We start from the raw sequence: 26683 nt of genomic DNA, 5'->3' as shown, positions 1-26683 counted from the left end.
TGAAGCCCAGTGAATGGACTGCCCTGAGCTGGCCAAAGGCAGAGCCTGCCACGTGACTCGAGCAACCACAGGGGAAGGAAATCAAGAAAGTGAATAGAAGAGCACAGGGTCTGGAGTTCTCTTCTGCCTACTGTTCTGGGAGGCAGGATGCAGACACGCACTGAGCACAACTCATTTCAACAGGACCACAGGGGAGCAAAGCAGATTGCACTGAATCAAAAGCTCTTTTCGGGGAATCTAGTGCAGGCCTGACAGGAAGGGCGGGGGGTGGAGAGACTAGTCAAGCAGAATAATGAAGAATGAGTTTCTTAAGACTCTGGGAGACAGATGGAAGATTTATGCCTCATTTGTCAGGTGAGAGGACAGAACCTTGGGGCTCCTTGAAGTCACCTGCCCTTTCGTGCACCTCTTTTTACTGGTCAGGCAGGAGGATGGAGAGCTGTCTCCAAACCCAGGCTGCTACTGGCACTCACCCAGGGCAGCTCCAGCCCGAACCCGGCACGCTTCATACTCAGAACCGAGAAGCAAACTCAGCGGGGGAGGGGCATTGATAGAAGAGGCCAAATAGCCAGGAACTGAGAAGTCCAGAAACTTTTCTGCATTCAAAAAACTCTTCTCAGGGGGACATGGAGAGAGAAGGAAGTGCAAACGAATGGGTTAAAAAAAGACTGCTTAAAATAGCTCAACAATCTCTCCTACTAGACACAAAAGCCTAAATAAGGGTGTTCCAGTTCCTGCACAGTTGTTAGTAGTAGACAAAACAACCAAACTAGAAACAAACCGGTTGAACAAATTATAGGATATCCATGTTATAGAATATTACATGACTACTAAAAAGAAAACACTGTGATGTCTGTATTGGCTTCCAGAGAAATGTGTACAGGATAGTATTTTCATGAAATCAGAACTTTCCACCATGGGGTATGTGTATTTATACAAAGTAGATTGGTCAGGGTCAGAGAATGAGAGAGAGAGAGAGAGAGAGAGAGAGTGTGTGCGTGTGTGTGTGTGGGGGGGGGGAGACAGAAAAGGAGGGAGAGACAAGAGGAGGAGGAAGAGTAGGATTGGGGAGGGAAGGTAGAAAGATACACAATAAACTGTTCACGCTGGTTATTCGAGGGGAGTAAGGTTGGAGGTATTAAGGCATTGCTAATTATTTTATTTATATATACATTTATACACACATACACACATAGATACTTCTACTCCTTGCTTATTATATTAAGTACTTATTACTTTAGTAATTTAAAAAAATCCTTTGAAATAAGGATTTGAAATAAGCCACCAATGTGAACACTTGACAGTTTTAACACAGCTGGGACCACTGAATCACCTGCTAATGCTTTTCTCTCCTTAGTCTGTTTGATCTTCAGAGAATCTGAAGAGAAACCCCCTCTCACCTCCTGCGGCATAGGATCTGGTGAGCACCCCTTGCTACAGCCTCTCCCAGTTTCCCACCAAAATACCCATGGAGACCCAGAAAAAGATGAATGGCTACAGAATTCTGAAAGCTTGGATTGCTACCTGTTGCCAGTGGACTTAGATTCCATAATCTGCTCCTGACTTAGAAAATGACCAGAAAAGCAGGCATCTGCCATTCTGCTATGTGGTTACAACTTTCAAAGACAAGAGTGGTTCTCCCTAAGTCCCACCAGGACATCTTTTTCTAAATCTAATTTAAGATTGTATTACCAAAAGAACAACTAAAGAGAGAGGGGGTAACATGTCCCGAAGGATGGATCCTGACGCAGGAGGGGAAGCAGGAAGAGGCATAGGAGCAAGTGCTTCTCGGGGTGGTAGTGGTCCCTGCTCAGCACGCCTCAACCCCCAAATCCCACATTCGGTGTGAGCCTCCCTGATGCACCCCAGTGTGCCTTCCAGCATGAGATCCAACAGGACCAGACCTGAGTGCCGCTGGTCCTGAAGCACACATGAAGTGAGATTAACAATCACCTGCACATCATGTGGGCCATGAGATTCCCTTCCACCCCACCTCCTAATTGAAGGACACAGCAAATTATAGTTTCCAAAGATGGTTGCAACAATATCTCCCACCCCACATACTCTTCTGAATATGACCTTGCTACTCACTCATCAGGAGACGAACTATAATCCCCTTCCCCTTGAACCTGGGCTGGCCTTAGGGACATTCTTAGAACCAATAGAATGCAGTAGAAGTGAGGCTGTGTGATCTCGGCGTGGCCAGAAGAAGCCTTGCAGCTCCTGCCTTGGCCTTTGGGAACATTCACTCACTGGAGGCTCCCGTTGGGGCACCACCCTTTGGAACCCAGGAGCAGTCCTGTGAGAAGTGCAAGCCGTTCTAGAGAAGTCACGTGCAGGTGTCTGGCTGCAGCCCGGTTCAGGCACCAGACATGTGAATGAGGTTCCATCTTTGAAATGGACATAGCAGCCCTCTCCGTGGGAGCCCCCAGTTTGAGTCATCCCAGCTGAGCCCCAAATGCCATGAAGCCAAGAAGTACCATCCCTACTGTGCTTTTTCCAAACTCCCGAAGCACAGAAGCCACAACTATCAAGTAACGGCTGTTGATTTATGCCACTAAGTTGTGGAATGGCTTGTTACACAGCGATAGATAATCAGAATATAGAGGATGTGTAAACTTAAACAAACTGAGGTTTCTGGGGGGGAACAAAACTAGAAACAGACAAAGGGCACACTATTCCAGAGATTCAGAAGGAAAGAAGATCTCTGATAATCATATAATATAGAAACTAGAAAAGTTTTAAATACAATTTTTTGAATACTCAACAATAAATATTTATTGAGTAGTTGTTTTTTTTTTCTTATGTGCCAGGCATTATGCTACACTCTGGGAATAAAGGTGTGAACAAGACAGACCTAATTCTTCCCACTACAGAATTTACTTTCCATTGGTGGCCACAGACATGTAAAGAAGTAATTATAATGAAGCATGATAAATACAAAGATGGAGAAAGAAACAGTGCTATACAAACACACAGGAGGGAAAGTTAATGGATACTACTGCTAGTTTAAACTGTATGTAAGAAGACATGGTTGCTATGAAGTAAGAGCAGGCAGTCATGAAATGAGAACAGGCTTGGTGAAAAGGCAACAGGATAAGAAGAAAAGAATGAGCCGGGCAAACAGAAAACACACATGAGAATTAAGATAAATACTGGTAACTAGGGAGCAGGAGCAATAGTGTGAAAAGCTGAACCGGAATGGTGGAAGACACATTTGGGTTTTTTTCCTAGAAAGTCAAGAGCACAGAAATGAAAACCACAGAGTGGGTTATAGATTGAGAACTGCGCTCTCCAATGCAGAAATCACTGCCATGTGTTGCTCTCGAGCACTTGAGGTGTGTGGCTACTCTGAACTGAGCTGTGCTGTCAGCTCAAATACACACTGGGTTTCAAAGACTTGATAACAACATCAGCATCACCCGTTTCTTTTTCCTGTTTAAATTTTTTAAAAAACATTTATTCATTTTTGGGAGAGAGAGACAGAGCACAACCTGGGGAGGGGCAGAGAGAGAGGGAGACACAGAAACTGAAGCAGGGTCCAGGCTGTGAGCTGTCAGCACACAGCCCGACATGGGGCTCAGAACCACAAACCAAGAGATCATGAGCTGAGCCCAAGTCGGATGCTTAACCGACTGAGCCACCCACGTGCCCCTCTTTTTAGTGTTTAAAATATGGCTACTAGAAAACTTAAAATTGCATATATGGGTCACATTATATTTCTCTAGGACAGAGCTAATATAGAAGGAACAGAGTGAGATCTAAGAATTTGATGTTTTTGAGGAGTTTTGAGGAGAAAAAAGGAATAAGGTACCTAAAAAATAATCAAAGAATAATTACCCCAAACTCTCAAGTTAAACAAACAAAAAAAGGTGTCTCTGCCAGTGGGAATCGGTGAAGTGAGACTGATATCTGGACAGAAGTTTTGAATGACATGGAAAAATTGAAAAAAAAAAAATCTTTAAAGATACCAGCTGAAAAAAGTTGACTTCTGAATTTGTCTATGCCTTTTCCTCCATAACGCTAAATGCTTGAAAACAGTGGAGCATGTTTTCTCCATTTTGATAGAAATATATCATGACCTAAAAGTTTTATATTCAGTGACACTGATATGTGTGTATAAAGCCACTAAAGCAATATTCTCAGATGTTCACAGAAAAATTGAACTAAAAACTAGTTTGAGTTATTTTAGCCAACCGAAGGAAGAATCAAAATTAAGAACTCAAGGGGCGCCTGGCTGGCTCAGTCAGTTAAGGGTCTGATTCTTACTCTTGATCTCGGCTCAGGTCATGATCTCATGGTTTGTGGGATCGAGCCCCAAGCCGGGGTCTGTGCTGACACCTCAGAGCCTGCTTGGGATTTTCTCTCTTCCTCTCTGTCTGCTCCTCTCCCACTCACACACATTCTCTCTCTCTCTCAAAATAAATAAACTTTAAGGAAAATTTAAGAACTCAAGTACAGAGAATTCCAAGTATAAAAGTAATTTTGGGTTTTCCTTTACTTGTGTTAGACTGCACACTTAGGGATCCAGCCCATTAAGGGTTATCAAGGGGTGAAGTCTGACCTTAGGTGCCTTTTGCCTCCACTCCTTCCATGGTAGTGCCAGCAGCTGCATTTCTCATTCTTTATCTCTGGGTTCACAAGAAGTCCTCTGTTAGGTTGGATGACTACCCAGAACAACAATGGGTGTTGCACTATTTCAGGACTTACTAAAAATGGCTAAACTCTTTATGAAGTTGGGACACTGTAGCAGAAAAATTGCCCAACAAGAAACTTAATTTCTCCTCTATAAAAGCAGAGAGAGTTGCCAAGGAACTCGATTTCCTGCATCTGTAAAACTGCATGTGTAATGAGTCATTGGCCTCTTTTTTTTTCTTTTTTTAAGTTTATTTATTTATTTTGAGAGAGAGAGGGAGTGGCACAGGGGCAGTGAGAGAGGGGGACAGAATCCCAAGCAGGCTCCTCACTGTCAGTGAGGAACCGGACACAGGGCTGATCCCACGAACGGTGAGATCATGACCCGAGCAGAGATTGAGTCAGACGCTTAACTGACTGAGCCACACAGGCGGCCCCTCCTTTTTTTTTTTTTTTTTTTTTAAATTAAGACTAATAAATAGCCCAGGGACAGTTATCATCTGTTATCAAGCCCTCTTCATCTATGGCCTGGGATGTTTCTGGGCTGATTATACCATGAAGAAAAAGTATGAAACAAGTGGAGAAAAACAAATGTAAGAAATATATCAAAATGTTCCTTAGTGAGGTTATCTTTGGACGGAAGAATTCTTATCTTTATACTCCTAGATTTTAAAGTGTATTTCTTTTTTAAAAGTAGCTGTTACTTTTATAGTTAGCAAAAAGAGAAGTTTGAAATATCAGTTTATACAATTCTGCATATGCCACTGGAGGTAGCTATTTCTGGCGTTTCTCCCAGCTCACAACAAGCCCTTCTCTTCTGGGAATACCTTATCCCCCACCCAGTTCCCAGGGAGGAGTCCCAGGCAGCCATGTGTGTGTATATGGGTCAGGTTTTAATGCAAATGCTACCTCCTCGGAGACTTTCCCAACACACCCACCTAAAATACTCACCCCCCAACACCTTAGTCTGTTTTGTTTTATGCATAGAGATGATCCTATCAGCAATTATTTTACTTTCTTATGTGCCATTTTTACCTTTTCAGTGAGGGGTTTATCTTGGTTATTGCTGTGTCCCCAGCACCGAGAACAGTATCTGACATGCAGTGTGCACTCAACAAAGTATCACACAACAAATGACCACACCTGCCTGGCCAGAGAGGAGCAGGGAGAAGGCTGTGAGCAAAGCAAAGCAATTCACAACATTTCTGCCTGAATTTGGAGCTGTTGTGCTCACATGTGGACGCAGCGCTTGTAGGGTGGCCATATTCTGGCTTCTGGGCCAAAGAAAGAAAAATCCGGATGACGAGAGAAGAAGGCATGTGTGAAAAGCAAGAGAGACCTGGTCCCACAGCCTTCTTGGGCCTGCTGTGTTTCAGCTGTGGACTGCATAGCTTATCATCAACTTTTGTGTTTTCGGTCAGGCTGGAGTTGGTGGCTCTTATCTACAAGCAAGGAGCCCTAATCGATAGATCTACAGCTACAATCATGTTTTAAAAATTCATAGCAGTAAGATTTGGAGGAAACAGGGACACCTGGGTGGCTCAGTCGGTTAAGCGTCCGACTTCAGCTCAGGTCATGATCTTGCAGTCCGTGAGTTCGAGCCCTGCATCGGGCTCTGTGCTGACAGCTCAGAGCCTGGAGTCTGTTTCAGATTCTGTGTCTCCCTCTCTCTCTGACCCTCCCCATTCATGCTCTGTCTCTCTCTGTCTCAAAAATACATACATACATACATACATACATACTTAGAGTTTTGGAGGAAATACTCTAGAATGTTTGCCTATGAGTGGTGGCTCTACCTAGTTTTTATATTTTCTAAAATAAGTTTGTATTACTTTTATGATTAGAAAATAATATAGGGGCGCCTGGGTGGCTCAGTCAATTGAGTGTCCGACTTGTGATTTCAGCTCATGTCATGATTAAGCCCTGGGTTAAGGTCATGTCATGATTAAGCCCTGAGTTGGGCTCTGGCTAAGCATGGACCCTGCTTAAAATTCTCTCTTTTTCGGGGCGCCTGGGTGGCGCAGTCGGTTGAGCGTCTGACTTCAGCCAGGTCATGATCTCGCAGTCCGTGAGTTCGAGGCCCGTGTCAGGCTCTGGGCTGATGGCTCAGAGCCTGGAGCCTGTTTATGATTCTGTGTCTCCCTCTCTCTCTGCCCCTCCCCTGTTCATGCTCTGTCTCTCTCTGTCCCAAAAATAAATAAACGTTGAAAAAAAAATTAAAAAAAAATTCTCTCTTTCTCTTTCTCTCTCTCTCTCTTTCTCTCTCTCCCTCCCTCCCTCTGCCATTGTCTCTGTCCCTCTCCCTGCATTGTGTGCACACTCTTTCTCTCAAATAAAAAAAAGAACAAAAATCTATAATCTTCTTATATAGAAAGAATATAAGGTGATAGGCCTGGAGGAGTCTAGGAGGTCCTATTCTGTCCATCCATCTTAGTTTAGGATGAAGAAGGGAGAGGTCACACAGTGAAATCACTCACCCAAATTCACAAAGCTCCTTCATACAACACATCAGGCTTTCTGAGGTCCAGCGCAGTATTTTCTCCACCAAAGGTCTTTGGCCATTTGCTGTGCTTTTTACCCTAAATTGCTATATTTCAGTTTTTATTCCTTACTGCCTGCCTGCCTGCCTGCCTGCCTTCCTTCCTTCCTTCCTTCCTTCCTTCCTTCCTTCCTTCCCTCCTTTCTTTCTTCCTTCCTTATTTTCTTTCTTCTTAAATAATGAATCCTCTCACTCAAGACAAAATAAACGCTTCCTTTTAGGGGTTAATTCTAGTGAGTGGGTGTGGCTATCCTACTGCTGTGTTGGGACAGTTTCTATGGCAGCTGTCCAGACTCATAGGAAAGCAGTGCCACAGTTGATTAATGATGTCTGCCCTGAGCACAGGGAGAAGAGAGTGGATGAAGAAAAGTTCTGTTTCTCAGATGCAGAGCAAAGCTGCCTTTATGAGACAGGGAAAACACTTGGAAAGTCAGGGGATCCATCTGTATCACGTATGCCTCTATCCCCTGGTTTATGTTCTAAGGAGTTCTAACTGTGTTGTATAATGATGGCATAATAAAGGCATAAATAGTAAGGCAGTGGCTGTGCAAATTCCCCTTTACTTTTTGGGTACCTTTGTCTGAAATTGCATTGCACTTTTTTCAGCTAGCTGGCAGCCAAAAGGGCTGACCGTCGTTAGGCAGGGGTGTCAGCCGATGGGTAACTGGGCAACACGGAGGCCTGAAGGAAGTGCTTGTGCAGGGTGGTCTATTTCTGGGCTGGCCCATGACGTGTCTCTAATTCCTAAGTAAATCTCACTGAACTACTGATTTGTCTTGCTTGCATCTAGAAGTGCATTCACCACTCCTACCTAATTTTAAGAAAACTCCTTAAATGATCCAAGAACCCACCTGGATGGTATGCGACCCTGTCTTGGGCTCAATAAACCAACGAGATGGGGAGGAGGTGCTAACAATCCAAAGAACATCAAACTGTCACTTAGAATCCAGGGGGAGATGAAGCTATTGGAAGATGCCAGGGCAGAGAACTATAGACCAATTTCCCTGATGAAAATGGATGCAAAAATCCTCAACAAGATATTAGCCAACTGGCTCCAACAATACATTAAAAAAATTATTCACCACGACCAAGCGGGATTTATACCTGGGATGCAGGGCTGGTTCGATATCCACAAAACAATTAATGTGATTCATCACATCAATAAAAGAAAGGACAAGAACCATATGATCCTCTCAATAGATGCAGAGAAAGCATTTGACAAAATACAGTATCCTTTCTTGATAAAAATCCTCAAGAAACTAGGGGTAGAAGGAGGATACCTTGAGATCATAAAAGCCATATATGAATGACCCAACGCTAATATCATCCTCAATGGGGAAAAACTGACAGCTTTCCCCCTAAGGTCAGGAACAAGACAGGGATGTCCACTCTCACCACTGTTATTCAACATAGTATTGGAAGTCTTAGCCTCTGCAATCAGACAACACAAAGAAATAAAAGGCATCCAAATCGGCCAGGAGGAGGTCAAACTTTCACTCTTCGCAGATGACATGATACTCTATATGGAAAACCCACAAGATTCCACCAAAAAACTGCTAGAATTGATCCACGAATTCAGCAAAGTTGCAGAATATAAAATCAACACACAGAAATTGGTTGCATTCCTATACAATGAAGTGACAGAGAAATCAAGGAATCAATCCCATTTATAGTTGCAACAAAAACCATAAAATAACTAGGAATAAATCTAATCAAAGAGGTGAAAATTTATACGCTGAAAACTATAGAAAGCTTATGAAAGAAACTGAAGAAGAAACAAAAAAATGGAAAAAGATTCCATGCTCCTGGATAGGAAGAGCAAATATTGTTAAAATGCTGACACTACCCAAAGCAATCTACATATTCAATGCAATCCCTATCAAAGTAACACCAGCATTCTTCACAGAGCTAGAGCAAATAATCCTAAAATTTGTATGGAACCAGACAAGACCCTGAATAGCCAACGTGATCTTGAAAAAGAAAACCAAAGCAGGAGGCATCACAATCCCGGACTTCAAACTATACTATAAAGTTGTAATCATCAAGACAGTATGGTACTGGCACAAGAACAGACACTCAGATCAATGGAACAGAAAAAAGAACCCAGAAATGGACCCACAAACTTATGGCGAACTAATCTTTGACAAAGCAGGAAAGAATATCCAATGGAATAAAGACAGTCTCTTCAGCAAGTGGTGCTGGGAAAACTGGACGGTGACATGCAGAAGAATGAACCTGGACCACTTTCTTACACCATATACAAAAATAAGCTCAAAATGGATGAAAGACCTAAATGTAAGACAGGAAGCCATCAAAATCCTTGAGGAGAAAGCAGGCAACAACCTCTTTGACCTTGGCTGCAGCAACTTCTTACTCAACACGTCTGCAGAGGCAAGGGAAACAAAAGCAAAAATGAACTATTGGGACTTCATCAAAATAAAAAGCTTCTGCACAGCAAAAGAAACAATCAGCAAAACTAAAAGGCAACTGACAGAACGGGAGAAGTTATTTGTAAGTGACATATCAGATAAAGGGGTAGTATCCAAAATCTAGAAAGAACTTCTCAAACTCAACACCCAAAAATCAAATAATCCAGTGAAGAAATGGGCAAAAGGCATGAATAGACACTTCTCCAAAGAAGACATCCAGATGGCCAACCGACACATGAAAAAATGCTCAACGTCACTCATCATCAGGGAAATGCAACTCAAAGCCATAATGAGATACCACCTTACACCTGTCAGAATGGCTAACATGAACAACTCAGGCAACAACAGATGTTGGCGAGGATGCAGAGAAAGAGGATCTCTTTTGCATTATTTGTGGGAATGCAAGCTGCTGCAGCCACTCTGGAAAACAGTATGGACGTTCCTCAAAATACTAAAAATAGAACTACCCTACGACCCAGCAATTGCACTACTAGGCATTTATCCACGGGATATAGGTGTGCTGTTTTGAAGGGACACATGCACCCCCATGTTTATAGCAGCACTATCAACAATAGCCAAAGTATGGAAAGAGCCCAAATGTCCATCGATGGATAAATGGATAAAGACGATGTGGTATATATATATACAATGGATTTCTACTTGGCAATCAAAAAGAATGAAATCTTGCCATTTGCAACTATGTGGATGGAACTGGAGGGAATTATGCTAAGTGAAATTAGTCAGAGAAAGACAAAAATCATATGGCTTCACTCATCTGAGGACTTTAAGAGAGAAACAAATGAACATAAGGGAAGGGAAACAAAAATAATATAAAAACAGGGAAAGGGACAAAACAGGAGAGACTCTTAAATATAGAAAACAAACAGAGGGTTGCTGGAGGGATTGTGGGAGTGGGGGATGAGCTAAATAGGTAAGGGGCATTAAGGAATTTACTTCTGAAATCATTGTTTCACTATATGCTAACTAAGTTGGATATAAATTTTAAAATTAAAAAAGAAAATTAAAAAAAAAAAACAACAACAAAAAAGAAGCCGGGACAGGAGCCCAGAGCCCAGAGAGCATGAAGGGACAGAGGTTTCCTCTTCCCCAAGCTTGTCCCCTTCCCCTGCTTCTCCTCCAGTCCCCAGGTAGCCCCACCGCTGGCAAACCCCACAGGCATCCGCAAACAAGTCTCACTTCCCTGCACCCAGAACCCTTGCTGTGCCCCCCAACCCCACAAAGTTGGGGATGGAGCTCCTTCATCCAGTTGGGCAGAGGCAGTGGCACAAAGGCACAAAGCACTTCCTCTGAGAGGCCCCCTGGGAGTCCTGTGGGCTGGAGCCATACTGCTCTGGAGTCAGTCTTAAATATTTGCTAAGCGGATCATAAACGTCACCTCACTGCAGATCCAGCTGCAAGTGTCTCCAAAATGCATGCAAAGCTGATGAGATGATTCCAATGGAACTGGAAACTTCATTTTCCACTAACTTAGATATTTCTGGGGAGGAATCCAGAACTCAGATTTATCTGAGAACTCAGTTAGTCCTGTATCCACGTCCCAATCATTTGTGAGTGTGTAGAATTTAGGTTGGAATGATACACAAGGGGGAGAAAAGAGATTTTCTGACTCTGCCAGTGGTTAAGCTCTCAATTACTTAGGGATTTTTTCACCTGTACACATAGAAAGTGGAAGAAATTCTCTTCTATCTGGATAATTTTCTTATGTGTTCCAGGCTGCACAAAGGGTGGAAATCACTAATCTTGTAAAGGCTTTTGCAACACTGAATTCTTAAGACTCTGTTCTTACATAATGTACTTTTTTTTTTTTTGCTTGTTTTTTTTTAATGTAAGTTTTTTGTTTGTTTGTTTTTATGTGGCAACCAGAGGTTACACAAAGCAGGGCAAATAGATTTCATCTTGCATATCAAGTCCTATTAATTGGTAGTAGCAGCCTGAGTGCTGTGCTAATAAACATTCAGAGGCCACATCTGGGTCCTGCAGGAAAGAGTGGATTAGCAATGTCTGCCTTGGTTATGGAAGCTGGGGATGGTGGCTTTCATGCCATGTATTTGATATTCCTGAGTTACATCAAGGGGCACCTTTCAGACTTCTACACCCAGGGATAAGTTCCTAGGATTCTGGAAAATGACCATTAACAGGTTTAGAAGATGAGATTCATGATCAATGGTTTCTGCCAAAGAATTGATGTAGCTGCTTCAGAGACAAGTGTGTTATTTATGACTGATGTCTCCTACTAACTTCCTGTGAATAGCAGAAAGTAGGTGCCCACTTTCTCTATTGTGCTTTGGTCCCACCCTCCCAGTGGTCTCCTGGCCCTACCTTCTCAGGATCGGTTCTCCACAAGGGTGATGGACTGAACATTCTGTCTCAACCCCTGATTGTGTCTGCCCCTGTCCCATCAACAACAGGACAGTTACTTGCCTCTGCATGAGGGTCATCCTGATCTGGTCCATGCTTCTCTCTCCATCTCCATTTCTTGTTCCTCTTTTCCTTGGCACTTTGTGTCACAGCCAAGCTGAGTTCCTTGTTCCTCCTGACCTTTTTCACTTGGGGCTCCTTCTGTATGGGGTGCCCTGCTCCTTTCACATCACCCCTCTTAGTTCTCCAGTGACCTTCCTTGATGCCTTTCCTGTCCCTTTAGACTGGTTTCAAGGGCCCCTGGAACTCACTATGTGCTCACTTTGACCCTATATTGTGATCAGAGGTTTGTCTATCTCCCCTACTAAAACCTGAAGCTCTAGCAGGCAAGAACTGCATCTATTTTCTGTATCCAAACCCCTAGGGCAATGGATGGCCCACAGGAGTGCTTCAGACATGTTTTTTAGATGAGTGGATGAAGGGGCACTGGGTAGTTTTCCCAAATTCATGAAATTAATGGTGATTCACCAGGGATTATCACCTGTGATCATTAGGTTGACACTATCCACATTTCCCCACAGCATTTTCACTGTTGTACCAAACTACCTGCCCTCTTGGCCCCAAATGCTGCTTTTCTCAATAACAGTTATTGCAAGAATTCCAAGTGCCAATTATGAACCGTGTAAAAATCTGGAGATTCAAAGTCACTGCATCTTAAATCTAGAAGAGGCCTTTTGGGCCATCCATTCAGCTGAGGTCTAGAAGACAGAACTTTATGCCTCATCCATGCCTCCCTCCTTCCCTTGCTCTATACTGGAAAAAGGAGTTGTTCTTAGCAAATTTAATGGCATCTGTGAGAACTGTATGACCAACTTTTTATGGTCTGTATTATGACAGATAATTAACTTTGATTTATACAAAGGTGAAGAGAGTAAATATTTTGGCTCAAATGGTGCAGCTGTATGCAGCTCTAATTCCCAGATCCCTTGACCAAAATTTACCATTTTTTTCTTTTCTTGAAAAAAGAAAAAGGGGGAGGGGTAACTGGCTCATTTTGGAGAAAAGAAGTGAAATGTTTCACCTTATGTAGCTGTGTTTTCGTCTCATAGTAGGCAATCACAGGGATGGATGCTCGGTAGTAGGTTTCAAGGCGCTTGGCAATGGTGGTGGTGTTGTTTTCCACCAGAGGGCTGCTCTGGTTCCTCTGGAGAAGGCGGTTGGTCATGGTGTCTGCTGAGCAGTCCATACAGATCACCAGGTGCGGGTCTCCAATCTGGGGCGGGGGGGAAGCATAACACAGTCAGAAATTCCACTCTGTGATATTCTGGAAAGGCCTGAGACCCCTATTTCTTTCCCTTCCTGGTCTACTGGTTCCTCTCAAGGTCCCAGAACTACAATGGGGCAGAGCTGGGACTGGACTTCATGGCTCCTCTTTTCCAGGTCAGTGGCTTTCCACATGCTGCCTCTGAGCTGTCTCTTGCCCTCAGCTTTTGTCACCTCATAGAATATAGGGATCATATAGAATGCTACCCAATGCAGGTAATCTGTCCTCCACACTAAGGGGAGTTTCCTTTGGGAAGCCTTCCCTGACCTACTGAGGCAGAGCTAATCACTTCCTCCTTTGTACCCCATTCTATCTTACACAACCACCAGGAGCATGGTGTGACTGTGTCTGTTTTATGTGAAGTCAGTAGAACATAATGGTTGAATACACAAAGGTTGGAGTCAGGTTGTTTAGGGTCAAATCCTGGTGTGGTGACTTGTCTCTAAGGTGGTCTTCACCAATTCCTTCTCTTGATGTACTTTGAGCTTTTCCCTCACAGAGACATAGAGCCCATAACTCCACTTCCTGACTCTGGCCTGACCTGTAACAATTTGGACCAACAGAATACAATGGAAATGATACCATATGCTTTTAGAAGCAAGATCCTAAGAAATCTTGCAGTTCTTGCCTGGTTGACTATCCTCTAAGATGTCCAACTATTCTGATTGCTAAGCCACGAGGAAGCCCAAGCTAGCCACGTGGAGAGGCCTTGTGAACAGAGATACCCAGCCAACTCTAGACTGTTTTAGACATCCCAGCCCTGGCTGTCGGTATATATACCGGCCTTAGCCATTATCTGACTGTATAAAGTCAACTGTGTGAAGGGCTTCAAATGAGAACCAGTCAGCCAAGCCCATCGAACCCCAGAACACTCCTAGAGAAGATAACAGATTGAATTTTAAGCTACTTGACTTCATCATTAACCGGAAGTATCACTCAACTTCTCCGCACCCTACTTTTCTCATTTGTGCAATGAGGATGATCACAGAATTGCTGTGAAGGTTAAATAAAATAAAATAAAATAATGTAAGTGTGTTGCTTGGCATATGGTACTCCATAAGTATTAGCTATGATGTTTATTTCTCCTATGAGGCTACAGTCTCTTTGTGCAGGGTTAGCAGGTGCTTGGCTCCTGGTCATAAGTCTTGCATATAGTAGGGACGTGATGAAGAAATGTTTTAGTGAGTCAATGATAATGATATGATCAGCAGCACCAATCTCCCAATCTTCCTATCCTTCTCTTAAATGTTCTTTGGCTCCTGATGTCTTCTTGTCTATGTTGCCTCCACTACCAACCCCAACCTTGGATCAAAAGAAACTTGCTCCCTCTCCCAATCTTGCAGTGGTCGGGTTGTGAGTAAACAAAGGTTTGCCACTTCCCCTGTGGGAAGTGCCTGGGATGGATGGGAACAAAGGGTGGAGGAGGACTTTTAGGCAACATGAAATGGTAAGTTGCTAGTAAGTGTTGAGCAGACATTTATCTACCCCCCCTGTAGGATGTCCTTTAAAATACAAGGAAAAAATTCTCCAAAATCTAGAAGAGTGAAATAAACCTGCGGAATATGTTCATGCAACTTTTCTGCCTGTATTAATTGGAAAACAAAAATGAGCATTTGAGCAACGTTGAAAGGCTGGGTTTGGAAGAAAATGACCTGTATCTACCAGCAGAGGGCGAGCTTGAGGAGGCAGCCTAGGGTTCAGTTAGAGCTTGGCTCCCTGGAGCAATTTCTGGTTGGGTCTGTGTGAGAAGAGGTGATTTTTCTAATTGTGGGCATTTTCAGGTCAGTCTTGATGACAGAAAAGACAATTTAGGAACCCATTCAGGTACAAACAGAGACAATGTGTATCTGAGCAGGAGCTGGCAGTAATTGATCCTCTGGACCCAAATCAGTGCAGAACTGAGAGGTAGTTTTGTCTTCCACATGGATTCTCAAGAGTGTGGTTCATAGACCAGCAGCACAGGCACCATTCAGGAGCATGTTAGAAAGGCAGTTGCAGGTACAATCCCTGACCAACTGAATCAGTCTTGCATTTTAAGAAAATCACCAGGCGATTCTTCACAAAATAATAGTTTGGGAAGCTACTCTCCCAAGCCATTTTCTCGTGCCAAGACAATGGGGTTTGACCTAACCTTTCTTCTCTGTTCCTGTCCTATATTGAAACAAAAAATTTTTTAATGTTTTATTTATTTTTGAGAAAGAGAGAGAGAGAGAGACAGAGACAGAGACAGAGCACCAGTGGGGGAGGAGCAGAGAGGGAAAGAGACAGAATCTGAAGCAGGCTACAGGCTCCAAGCTGTCAGCACAGAGCCTATGCAGGGCTTGATCCCACAAAATGCGAGATCATGACCTGAGCTGAAGTCAGATGCTTAACTGACTGAGCCACCCAGGTGCCCCTCTGCTCCCATCCTGCATAAAATACTATTGAGCAAGCCATCCCATTTGGAAGTGGCCTGTACCACTAATGTTTATAGTATGTAAAATTTTATGAAATGTTTGCATGAAATACCATTTAATTATTTTTCAAAACACTTTGATATATCTGTCTATATCTTTAGACAGTCCTCTGGAGTAGCTTTCTGTGTCCCAGCTCTGCCCCTTTTTCATTAGACTGTGGGTAACCTTTAACACCACATGAATGGAAGAGTGCTATCCCCTTGCCTGAGTGAATCACAGAGCCCTGGGGACAACTCTCTGCCCCCAATATCACCCTGATGGTATCCCTGGAATTCTGCCACAGCAGCATCAGGTTCCTTATAGCCTTTGTATTCAGGAGATCCCCATTAGAGCACAAGTGTCTTGTAAGGGCAGCTGGCATACAGCAGGCAAGCAACATGTCAGTAGCAAAGGCCTTTAGGTACAGCCATCCCTTAAGCCCTCTGACAGGAGGTATTATCTCTCCTCTAAGCAAGAGGAAATGGAGGTTAACTTGCCCAAGGCCACGGAGGACTAGTTAATGACAGTCCTTAGCCAGCTGTGTGTGTGGCTCCAAAGCCTGGTGACTTCACCTTAGAGGACTTCACCTTCAGAATGGGGCTGAGGCCAGATGCCTGGTGGGCCAAATGGGGCCAGGAGAGGGGGGCCAGACAGTGGGAAAGGAAGTGGGTGGTGTCTGAGGCCATTTTATGTTGCAGAAACTGGCTCTGGCTGCCTCTTGGGTTCTAGCTGGGATGAGCCCTCATCCCAGCAGAGAGCAGCCACCTGTATGAGCATGTCAGCTGCAGTTGACTTGTGAGAATGACTTTGCCTTAGTAATTCCAGCAGGTGCAGTGGGAGGAGGCGTTTACCCTGAGCTCCTGTGACCCTCACTTTGGTTTTCTTCTGATTAAGTCAGGACACTGGTTAGGCCATATTTACCAGTGGGCAGGGGCATGCCACCCAGAAACTCTCTTTTGTTGAGAATAATAGCCATCTAGTTCTCTCCAGGTGCCTCATTTTCCTCGTTTTAAAATGAGGACAATACTTTCTACCTTAATAGGACGATTGCCAGGATGAAATGAGTTAATAGATATCAAGTGCCTGGCACATTTTAAGCACTACATAAATGGGAGCCTGGCAATATATTCATCCCTTTGAACTGTAAAAAGCCCTGTTGGTCAGATTTGGGTTTAGAAGGAGTCAGAAGTTCCACCCATACTTTTAGCCTAAGTCACATGCACCAGCATATTTATGGTTTCACTGCACTGGGAGGTAAGGGCCCCTGGTTAACAATAAAGTGGCATGCCTATTTCTCATTTGCTCTCACCCCAGAGGTATATACCCTCAGGGAACCTCACTATAGTAGGGGTAGGGGGTTAATCCAGCATTCTTGAATAATAACAATAACAATAATAATAATAATAAACCACCCTGCTGCCACCGTAACTTCTGCCCCCATAGTGCCATTACACAGCTCAAAGTTCTACAATGAACTAGAAGTCAGGTGAAGAGGGCAGAAAATTTCAAGTGGAGAATCCCAAGGTATTCCCCAAGGCTTTATCACAATTCCAAGCAATTAGAACACACCAACTAGAAAGTCCATTGGCCAGATTCATAAGATTTTTTTTTTTTTTTTTTTTTTTTGCTAAGAGCTCATCCTGAAAATTAGAATACATTTGTAAACAGGATCACTTATTCTGTAGATGGAAGAGTTACAAGGTAGTTAAGAGTAGTCAGGTAGAGGGATAAAGTAATGTCATCATTCACACACCCAGGAATACTATGTGCATACTCAAGGTAAGGGCACCATTTCAGCTAAGAGGCTTCTGGGAGGGAAAAGCCAAGAGCAAGCGCATACATTTACTTCTATTAGTATCTGTTTATTTTGGCTGTTGAGCAAAAGGTTGGGTTAACACAAGAAAGTATTTCAATTTCACACTAGAGAGCCAGGCTAAGCACACACCCCCTCCTTGAGATGATAAAAACCCTCTAAAGTGGAAACAATATCTACTGAATGGGATTATAAAGATTAATAAAATGACATATGTAAAGCATGTAGTTCAATTCCTGGCATATTTTAAGTGCTCAAAAAATAATAGCTATTACTCTGTTAGTTACGTATTCCGTATGGTATTATCTGTATAAAAATGGGTAGAACAGAGACTGGAAGAATACACATCACGATGTTAACAGGAGTTATCTCTGGGTGATTAGTTATTCTTTGTTTTCTAGTTTTCTGTAGTGTCTCATATCTATATGATTTTTATTTCTACAGTCAGAAAAAAAAACCCTAATTTTGGAAAAAACTGTAACAATTTATTGAGTACCATATGTAGGCTTATAAATGTGTCAGGCACTCTTCAAGGATCCCATCCAATCTTTCTGAGAGACACTGCAGTAGCCATTTTCAATTTACATTTTATAGAAGAAGAAATTGATATACGTAAAGTTAAATGAGTCGCCAGTGGGTTGTACAGCAGGCTCTTAATACAGGCCTCTTAACACCAGTCACTATGACCAGGGGTTGTCAGCTGGAGTGTGGGATGGAGATGGTGGTCGGAAGCCCCAACCCCTTCCTCATATTCCTTCTGCCCATCTCACACTCACACATACACACACACACACACACACCCCTACACACATGTGCTTTCACACATACACATATACATACACTGACACCTTCCCTTCTCCCAATATACCACACTGGACACTGAAGGCACAGATCATTAATTCAATGGGGGCAAAGCCATTGTTGGGAACAGAAGATAGGATGGTAATAGAGAAATCATACACAGACATACCCTTAAGCTGTTGATACTAGTTTGTGTTTGGTCTTTGGTAATGTCAGGTACAGGAGTTAAACAAATCCTTAAAGGACTTTGTATCTCAGAAGACTCAGAAGACTATAGGTATGCAAGAGCATCAGCCTAACTAACTAACTGGCTTTTCAGCAACATATGGTCCCGTGCTTCAGGCACATCAGTCTCTGTGACACAGAAAGGCTGGTTAAAACCAGCCAATCCCAGGCCTGAATGGCTTCAAACAGTTGTAGGCCTGATTAGTGCACAAGAAACACTCCCTCTGCTCTCAACCTGGCTGATTGCTCTGAATCTCTGGAGAAAATCAGGTGTCTGTATTTGTCTTTGCCAAATTTCAAATTAATTACTTGTCTGTAATTTGGAGGAGACTCAACAAATGACGGGGTCCCTACAGGGCATAAACGAATTAAGAGCAGCTCATTCTGTATATTTGTATCATCTCTGTTATTCTGGTCAGGTTTAAAGCAAGTACTTGCTTTGGAAGGTCGCATGTGTTCCCTTGCACATAAGCCTAAGTAAGGGACGGTAGAATCTTCTAAATTCACTGTACCCAGAGAGAAATCAATACCATGCTTGATCTTTAAAAACTCTTCCCAGTACTATGTAGAAGATTATTTATGTAGATCTCACCGCAGGCCACCAGTTCATTAATTAAATGGGGCACCCATGTATTTTGTGAAATGGAATCATGAATTTAGCATTGGTTAAACCTGCCCGGTTGCCATGCTAACAATTCTTTTTCACTCCTGAGTTCTTGTGGGGTTCCTGCTCTGCACATTCTAACACTGTCTGAATGGGGCTCAAAGTGGGAGGGGCCTTCTGCTTTACTTTAGGGTAAATCATATGGGTATTTGAACTCATACACACCAAAGGCCAGGGACAGACCACTGGCTGTGTAAAGCCTTTACCTTGCACTACCTGCATTACAGGCAAAGGAGAAAGGTGTTACGGAGTAGAGATTTACAGATTTGTGTGAGGTGTGATTAAAAAATGAGTCACCCTAATGTAGACAATATTTTATAGCCTTTTATAGCTTAGAAAACATATTATTGCATGTTTTGTCATTCAGTGCTCACAAAACCCTCAAATTAGGGTTTGGCAGGTGCATTGTCATCAGAAGTTGTCTCACTTGCCCAGGGTCACACCAATAAATGGCAGAGGCAAAATCCAGCTTTTCAGACTCTGGACCGCATGAGTGATGTGCTTCAAAGAGGCTCCACGTGAATGCCACTGCTCAAAACAGTTTGGAGTACCACAGGCCTAAAATCAGGGATCTGCCTTCAGACCCAGTTATAAAAATCCCCAAGGGAGAATAAGGATTATAATTTTGCTGTTGTTTGCACACAGTAGTTGACAAAACAAAACAAACAAGAGATGCTTATCTTTACCACACATCTTATCACGCTGGGCCATTTGGGCGTTTCAAAAGAAAAACTTTACAAAGTAGACTTTTAAAAGCCATTCTTCCTCCAGTGCTTCCAAGCTAGTGCATAACCTGCCTTGACTCTCTTGGAGACCCTCCCAGGGCTCTTTGGACCTTAATTTAAGTTCACAGGCAAGGGAAGTGTGAAATCACCTAGAAGGGTGCTGTGGCCTTGAAGCCTGAACTTCAGTAGGCACTGTGGACCCCGCAGGGGTTACAGCATGTCTCCCATCGTGTTTTAACGGTGTGTTTCCACAACTGCCAATCCCCGACAGGCAGGCAGTTTCTCAAGACCCCGACTACAACAACTTCTCTGTGTCCTCTCTCAATCCTCTAGCCTTGAAAAGGTCCTGATTCTAAAGTGGTGTAGAAAAAACTTCCCCATTCCTGGGAACAGCATGGAAGTTTTTTGTGTGTCTTGCATCCATGAAATACAGCCAGACCAACACTAAACCATCCTACATGCCTAGAAAACTGACTGGAGGATTAGCACAACAATTTGCACAACCTGAACCACAAAATTCAGCAGGTACGTGGTGTGGAGAACTGAACTTGGGGAGCGATAAGCTGCGAAAGACAGGGAACCACTTTTGTGGGCAGAGAGAGGAGGGAGACTAGAGTGGGGTGGAGAATACAGGAAAAGCACCCCTCCCCAAAAGCAGCTGGAAAGAAAGTGGAAAATTGGAAACAGCCGCAGGGACTAAACTAAAAAGGGAGAAAGGAGAAAGGACAAGGTTTAAATTCCATTAAGACTGTAAACAAGGGGAGGGCAAAGGCTGCAACTCTGCAGCTAGATACCTGGCGATGCTCTGGTGGGAAGGGCAAATCCCTAGGAACAGAGTGGGATCCAGGAGGTTCTCGGGCCACATGGGGAAAGCGGTTCCACTGCTGGAAGGACATTTGGTAGAGACTGTTGAAGCCACCTGGTCCCAGCAGACCCCGGAAGGCAGCCACATTCGCTGGTGCTGGGGCAAGGTCGTTAAGGGTGAAGCCTGGTGCCAGATGTGTGTTGCGATTTTCCATAATCCCTGAAATGCTGATGCTACACTATCTTGCAAATTTTTTCTGGCACCTGGCCACAGTCTCAGGGCACTGGCAGCAGCAGGGTCCAGCAAGCGTTCCCGGGTGCAGCCGATATTCAGCCATTGCTCATTCAGCCATTGCTCGGTGAGACCCTCCTGCAGAGGGGCAGGACGGGTCAAAGCCGCAGTCCTTCTGAAGTTAAGGGGCTGGGGAAAACAGCCACATTTGAGACGAAACTCAGGAGAGAGGTACTGCCTGGGGCCTGGTCACGGACAGTGAAAAAGCGGGGAGTGGATGATCGCTGAAGACAGAGGACCGGTGCGCGATTGCTGATCTGGGAGAACAGACTGGGTAGCTGGGGGCGCCATTAGTCACCGCTCCCACGCATGCGCATACGCACCTACGAGCCTCGCAACAATCCACCCCAGGATGCTAGCAGCGCCATCTAGTGGAGAGCGGAGCTGTTACACTGAGTCCCGCCCAACTGGGCCAGCTTTGCTCTTCAAGCGCACGAGTCTCACTGCCTGCTTAGCTTTTGGACTATAAAGCACTACATAGACTGACTTCTAGGGGAAAACACACTAATTTCATTCCTATTTCAATCTGTTAGTAGGTTCATCTATTCAATTTTCTTTTTTTTTCTTTTTCTGTTTCTCTTTTTCACTTTTTCTTGAATACAGAAAAAATTCATTTTTATTTTCAATTTTTATTAAAAATATTAATTTTTATTACGATATCTTTTAGCTTTGTGTAAATTTTTTCAAATTCTATTTTACTTCCATCGTTTTATTTTAGTCTACTTCAGTGTATTCACCTTTTCAAATTTTTAAACAATTTCCTTTTTTTCTTTCTTTTCCTTTTTTCTCTTTTTCATTTTTCTTTTCCTTGAATGCAGAAAAACTTCATTTTTACTTTCATTTTCTATTAAAAATATTTTTCTTTAATTTTTATTACTATATTTTTGCTTATATGTAAATTTTTTCAAATTCTATTTTGCTTCCATCAGCTTATTTTAGTCTACTACAGTGTATTCACTTTTTCAAATTTTCAAACAATTTCTTTTTTTTTCTTTTTATCTTTTTTGTTTCCTTTTTTCTTAAATACAGAAAAAGGAAAAATTCATATTTATTTTTAATTTTTATTAAAAATATTTTCTTTAATTTTTATCTACTATAGTCTTTACTTTTGTGTATATTTTGTTAAATTCTATTTTACCTCCATACATCTCATTTTAGTCTACTTCAGTGTATTCATTTTTTCAAATTCTCAAATGATTCCTTTTTCTCTCTCCCCCCCCCTTTTTTTTTGTTTGTTTGTTTCTCTAATCTGTCAAACCACTTTCAACACCCAGACCAAAACACACCTAGCATCTAGCATCATCTATTTGATTTGTGCGTGTGTGTGTTTAATTTTTAATTTTAATATTTTTTAATTTTAATTTTTTTAATTTCAATTTTTCTACCTCATTAATTCCTTTTCTCCCTTCAAAATGACAAAACGAAGGAATTCACCCCAAAAGAAAGAGCACAAAGAAACGACAGCCAGGGATTCAACCAACACAGATACAAGCAAGATGTCTGAACCAGAATTTAGAATCATGACAATAAGAATACTAGCTGAAATTGAAAATAGATTAGAATCCCTTTCTGCAGAGATAAAAGAAGTAAAAAATAGCCAGAATGAAATTAAAAATGCTATAACTGAGCTGCAAACATGGATGGATGCAATGGCGGCAAGGATGGATGAGGCAGAACAGAGAATCAGCGATATAGAGGACAAACTTATAGAGAATAACGAAGCAGAAAAAAAGAGGGAGATTAAGGCAAAAGAGCACCATTTAAGGATTAGAGAAATCAGTGACTCATTAAAAAGGAATCATAGGGGTCCTAGAAGAGGAAGAGAGAGAAATAGGGGTAGAAGGGCTGTGTGAGCAAATCATAGCAGAAAACTTTCCTAACCTGGGGAAAGACACAGACATCAAAATCCAGGAAGCACAGAGGACCCCCATTAGATTCAACAAAAACTGACCATCAACAAGGCATATCATAGTCAAATTCACAAAATACTCAGGCAAGGAGAGAATCATGAAAGGGGAAAGGGGAAAAAAGTCCCTAACCTACAAGGGAAGACAGATCAGGTTTGTAGCAGACCTATCCACAGAAACTTGGCAGGCCAGACAGGAGTGGCAGGATATATTCAATGTGCTGAATCAGAAAAATATGCAGCCAAGAATTCTTTCTCCAGCAAGGCTGTCATTCAAAATAGAAGGAGAGATAAAAAGTTTCCCAGACAAACAAAAATTAAAGGAGTTTGTGACCACTAAACCAGTCCTGCAAGAAATTTTAAGGGGGACTTTCTGAGGGGAGAAAAGATGAAAAAAAATATATATATATATAAATACCAAAAGCAACAAAGATTAGAAAGGACCAGAGAACACCAACAGAAACTCCAACTCTACAAGCAACATAATGGCAATAAATTCATATCTTTCAGTACTCACTCTAAATGTCAGTGGACTCAATGCTCCAATCAAAAGACATAGGGTAACAGAATGGATAAGAAAACAAGATCCATTTATATGCTTTTACAAGAGACCCACTTTAGACCTAAAGACACCTTTGGATTGAAAATAAGGGGATGGAGAACCATCTATCATGCTAATGGTCAACAAAAGAAAGCCAGAGTAGCCATATTTATATCAGACAATGTATACTTTAAAATAAAGACTGTATCAAGAGATGCAAAAGGGCATTATATCATAATCAAGGAGTCTATCCACCAAGAAGACCTAACAATTGTAAACATTTATGCGCCAAATGTGCGAGCACCCAAATATATAAATCAATTAATCACAGCCATAAAGAAACTCATTGATAGTAATGCCATAATAGTAGGAGACTTCAACACCCCACTCACAGCCATGGACAGATCACCTAATCAAAAAATCAACAAGGAAACAATGGCTTTGAATGACACACTGGACCAGATGGACTTAACAGATAAATTCAGAACATTTCATCCTAAAGCAGCAGATATACATTCTTCTCCAGTGCACATGGAATGTTCTCCAGAATAGACCATATACAGGGACACAAATCAGCCATAAGTAAGCACAAAAAGATTGAGATCATACCATGCATATTTTCAGACCACAACGCTATGAAACTCGAAATCAACCACAAGAAAAAGTTTGGAAAGATAACAAATACTTGGAGACTGAAGAACATCCTACTAAAGAATGAATGGGCTAACCAAGCAGTTAAAGAGGAAATTAAAAAGTATATGCAAGTTAATGAAAATGATAACACCACAGCCCCAAACCTCTGGGACACAGCAAAGGCGGTCATAAGAGTCAAATATATAGCAATCCAGGCCTTCCTAAAGAAGGAAGAAAGATCTCAGATACACAACCTAACCTTATGCCTTAAGGAGCTGGAAAAAGAACAACAAATAAAACCCAAAACCAGCAGAAGACAGGAAATAATACAGATTAGAGCAGAAATTAATGCTATCAAAACCAAAAAAACAGTAGAACAGATCAATGAAACCAGGAGATGGTTCTTTTTTTTTTTTTTAACGTTTATTTATTTTTGAGACAGAGAGAGACAGAGCATGAACGGGGGAGGGGCAGAGAGAGAGGGAGACAGAATCGGAGGCAGGCTCCAGGCTCTGAGCCATCAGCCCAGAGCCCGACGCAGGGCTCGAACTCACAAACCGCGAGATCGTGACCTGAGCTGAAATCGGACGCTTAACCGACTGAGCCACCCAGGCGCCCCAGGAGATGGTTCTTTGAAAGAATTAACAAAATTGATAAACCACTAGCCAGTTTGATCAAAAAGGAAAAGGAAAGGACCCAAATAAATAAAATCAAGAATGAAAGAGGAGAGATCACAACCAACACAACAGAAATAAAACAATAATAAGAGAATATTATGAGTAATTATATGCCAACTAAATGGGTAATCTGGAAGAAATGGACAAATTCCTAGAGACATATACACTACCAAAACCGAAACAGGAAGAAATAGAAAATTTGAACAGACCTATAACCAATAAGGAAATCGAATTAGTAATCAAAACTCTCCCAAAAAACAAGAGTCTAGGGCCAGATGGCTTCCCAGGGGAATTCTACCAAACATTTAAGGAAGAGTTAACACCTATTCCCTTAAAGGTGTTCAAAAAAATAGAAATGGAAGGACAACTTCCAAACTATTTCTATGAAGCCAGCCAGCATTACCTTGATTCCAAAACCAGACAGAGACCCCACTAAAAAGGAGAACTACAGACCAATTTCCCTGATGAACATGGATGCAAAAATCCTCAACAAGATATTAGCCAACTGGCTCCAACAATACATTAAAAAAATTATTCACATGGCCAACGGGATTTATACCTAGGACACAGGGCTGGTTCAATATCCGCAAAACAATGTGATTCATCACATCAATAAAAGAAAGGACAAGAACCATATGATCCTCTCAATAGATGCAGAGAAAGCATTTGACAAAATACAGTATCCTTTCTTGATAAAAATCCTCAAGAAACTAGGGGTAGAAGGAGGATACCTTGAGATCATAAAAGCCATATATGAATGACCCAACGCTAATATCATCCTCAATGGGGAAAAACTGACAGCCTTCCCCCTAAGGTCAGGAACAAGACAGGGATGTCCACTCTCACCACTGTTATTCAACATAGTATTGGAAGTCTTAGCCTCTGCAATCAGACAACACAAAGAAATAAAAGGCATCCAAATCGGCCAGGAGGAGGTCAAACTTTCACTCTTCGCAGATGACATGATACTCTATATGGAAAACCCACAAGATTCCACCAAAAAACTGCTAGAATTGATCCACGAATTCAGCAAAGTTGCAGGATATAAAATCAACACACAGAAATTGGTTGCATTCCTATACACCAACAATGAAGCAACAGAAAAAGGAATCAATCCCATTTACAGTTGCAACAAAAACCATAAAATAACTAGGAATAAATCTAACCAAAGAGGTGAAAAATCTATATGCTGAAAACTATAGAAAGCTTATGAAAGAAACTGAAGAAGACATAAATGGAAAAAGATTCCATGCTCCTGGATAGGAAGAGCAAATATTGTTAAAATGCTGACACTACCCAAAGCAATCTACATATTCAATGCAATCCCTATCAAAGTAACACCAGCATTCTTCACAGAGCTAGAGCAAATAATCCTAAAATTTGTATGGAACCAGACAAGACCCTGAATAGCCAACGTGATCTTGAAAAAGAAAACCAAAGCAGGAGGCATCACAATCCCGGACTTCAAACTATACTATAAAGCTGTAATCATCAAGACAGTATGGTACTGGCGCAAGAACAGATACTCAGATCAATGGAACAGAAAAAAGAACCCAAAAATGGACCCACGAATGTATGGCCAACTAATCTTTGACAAAGCAGGAAAGAATATCCAATGGAATAAAGACAGTCTCTTCAGCAAGTGGTGCTGGGAAAACTGGACGGTGACATGCAGAAGAATGAACCTGGACCACTTTCTTACACCATATACAAAAATAAGCTCAAAATGGATGAAAGACCTAAATGTAAGACAGGAAGCCATCAAAATCCTTGAGGAGAAAGCAGGCAACAACCTCTTTGACCTTGGCTGCAGCAACTTCTTACTCAACACGTCTGCAGAGGCAAGGGAAACAAAAGCAAA

General features: G+C 42.2%; 1 protein-coding gene across 2 annotated transcripts in view; it reads right to left on the bottom strand.

Moving 5' to 3' along the window:
• The window catches only part of AK5 (adenylate kinase 5), a 258793-nt gene that overhangs the window by 7223 nt on the left and 224887 nt on the right, over window positions 1-26683 (bottom strand). For both annotated transcript variants that reach the window (XM_030324267.1, XM_030324268.1), the window contains exon 13: window positions 13064-13255. In XM_030324267.1, the coding sequence (XP_030180127.1) occupies window positions 13064-13255 (192 nt within the window). The remainder of the gene's footprint in view (window positions 1-13063; window positions 13256-26683) is intronic.

The sequence above is a fragment of the Lynx canadensis genome, chromosome C1 (genome assembly GCF_007474595.2).
Source record: "Lynx canadensis isolate LIC74 chromosome C1, mLynCan4.pri.v2, whole genome shotgun sequence".
NCBI classification, from domain to species: domain Eukaryota; kingdom Metazoa; phylum Chordata; class Mammalia; order Carnivora; family Felidae; genus Lynx; species Lynx canadensis.
This window is presented reverse-complemented; position numbering and strand designations above follow the sequence as displayed.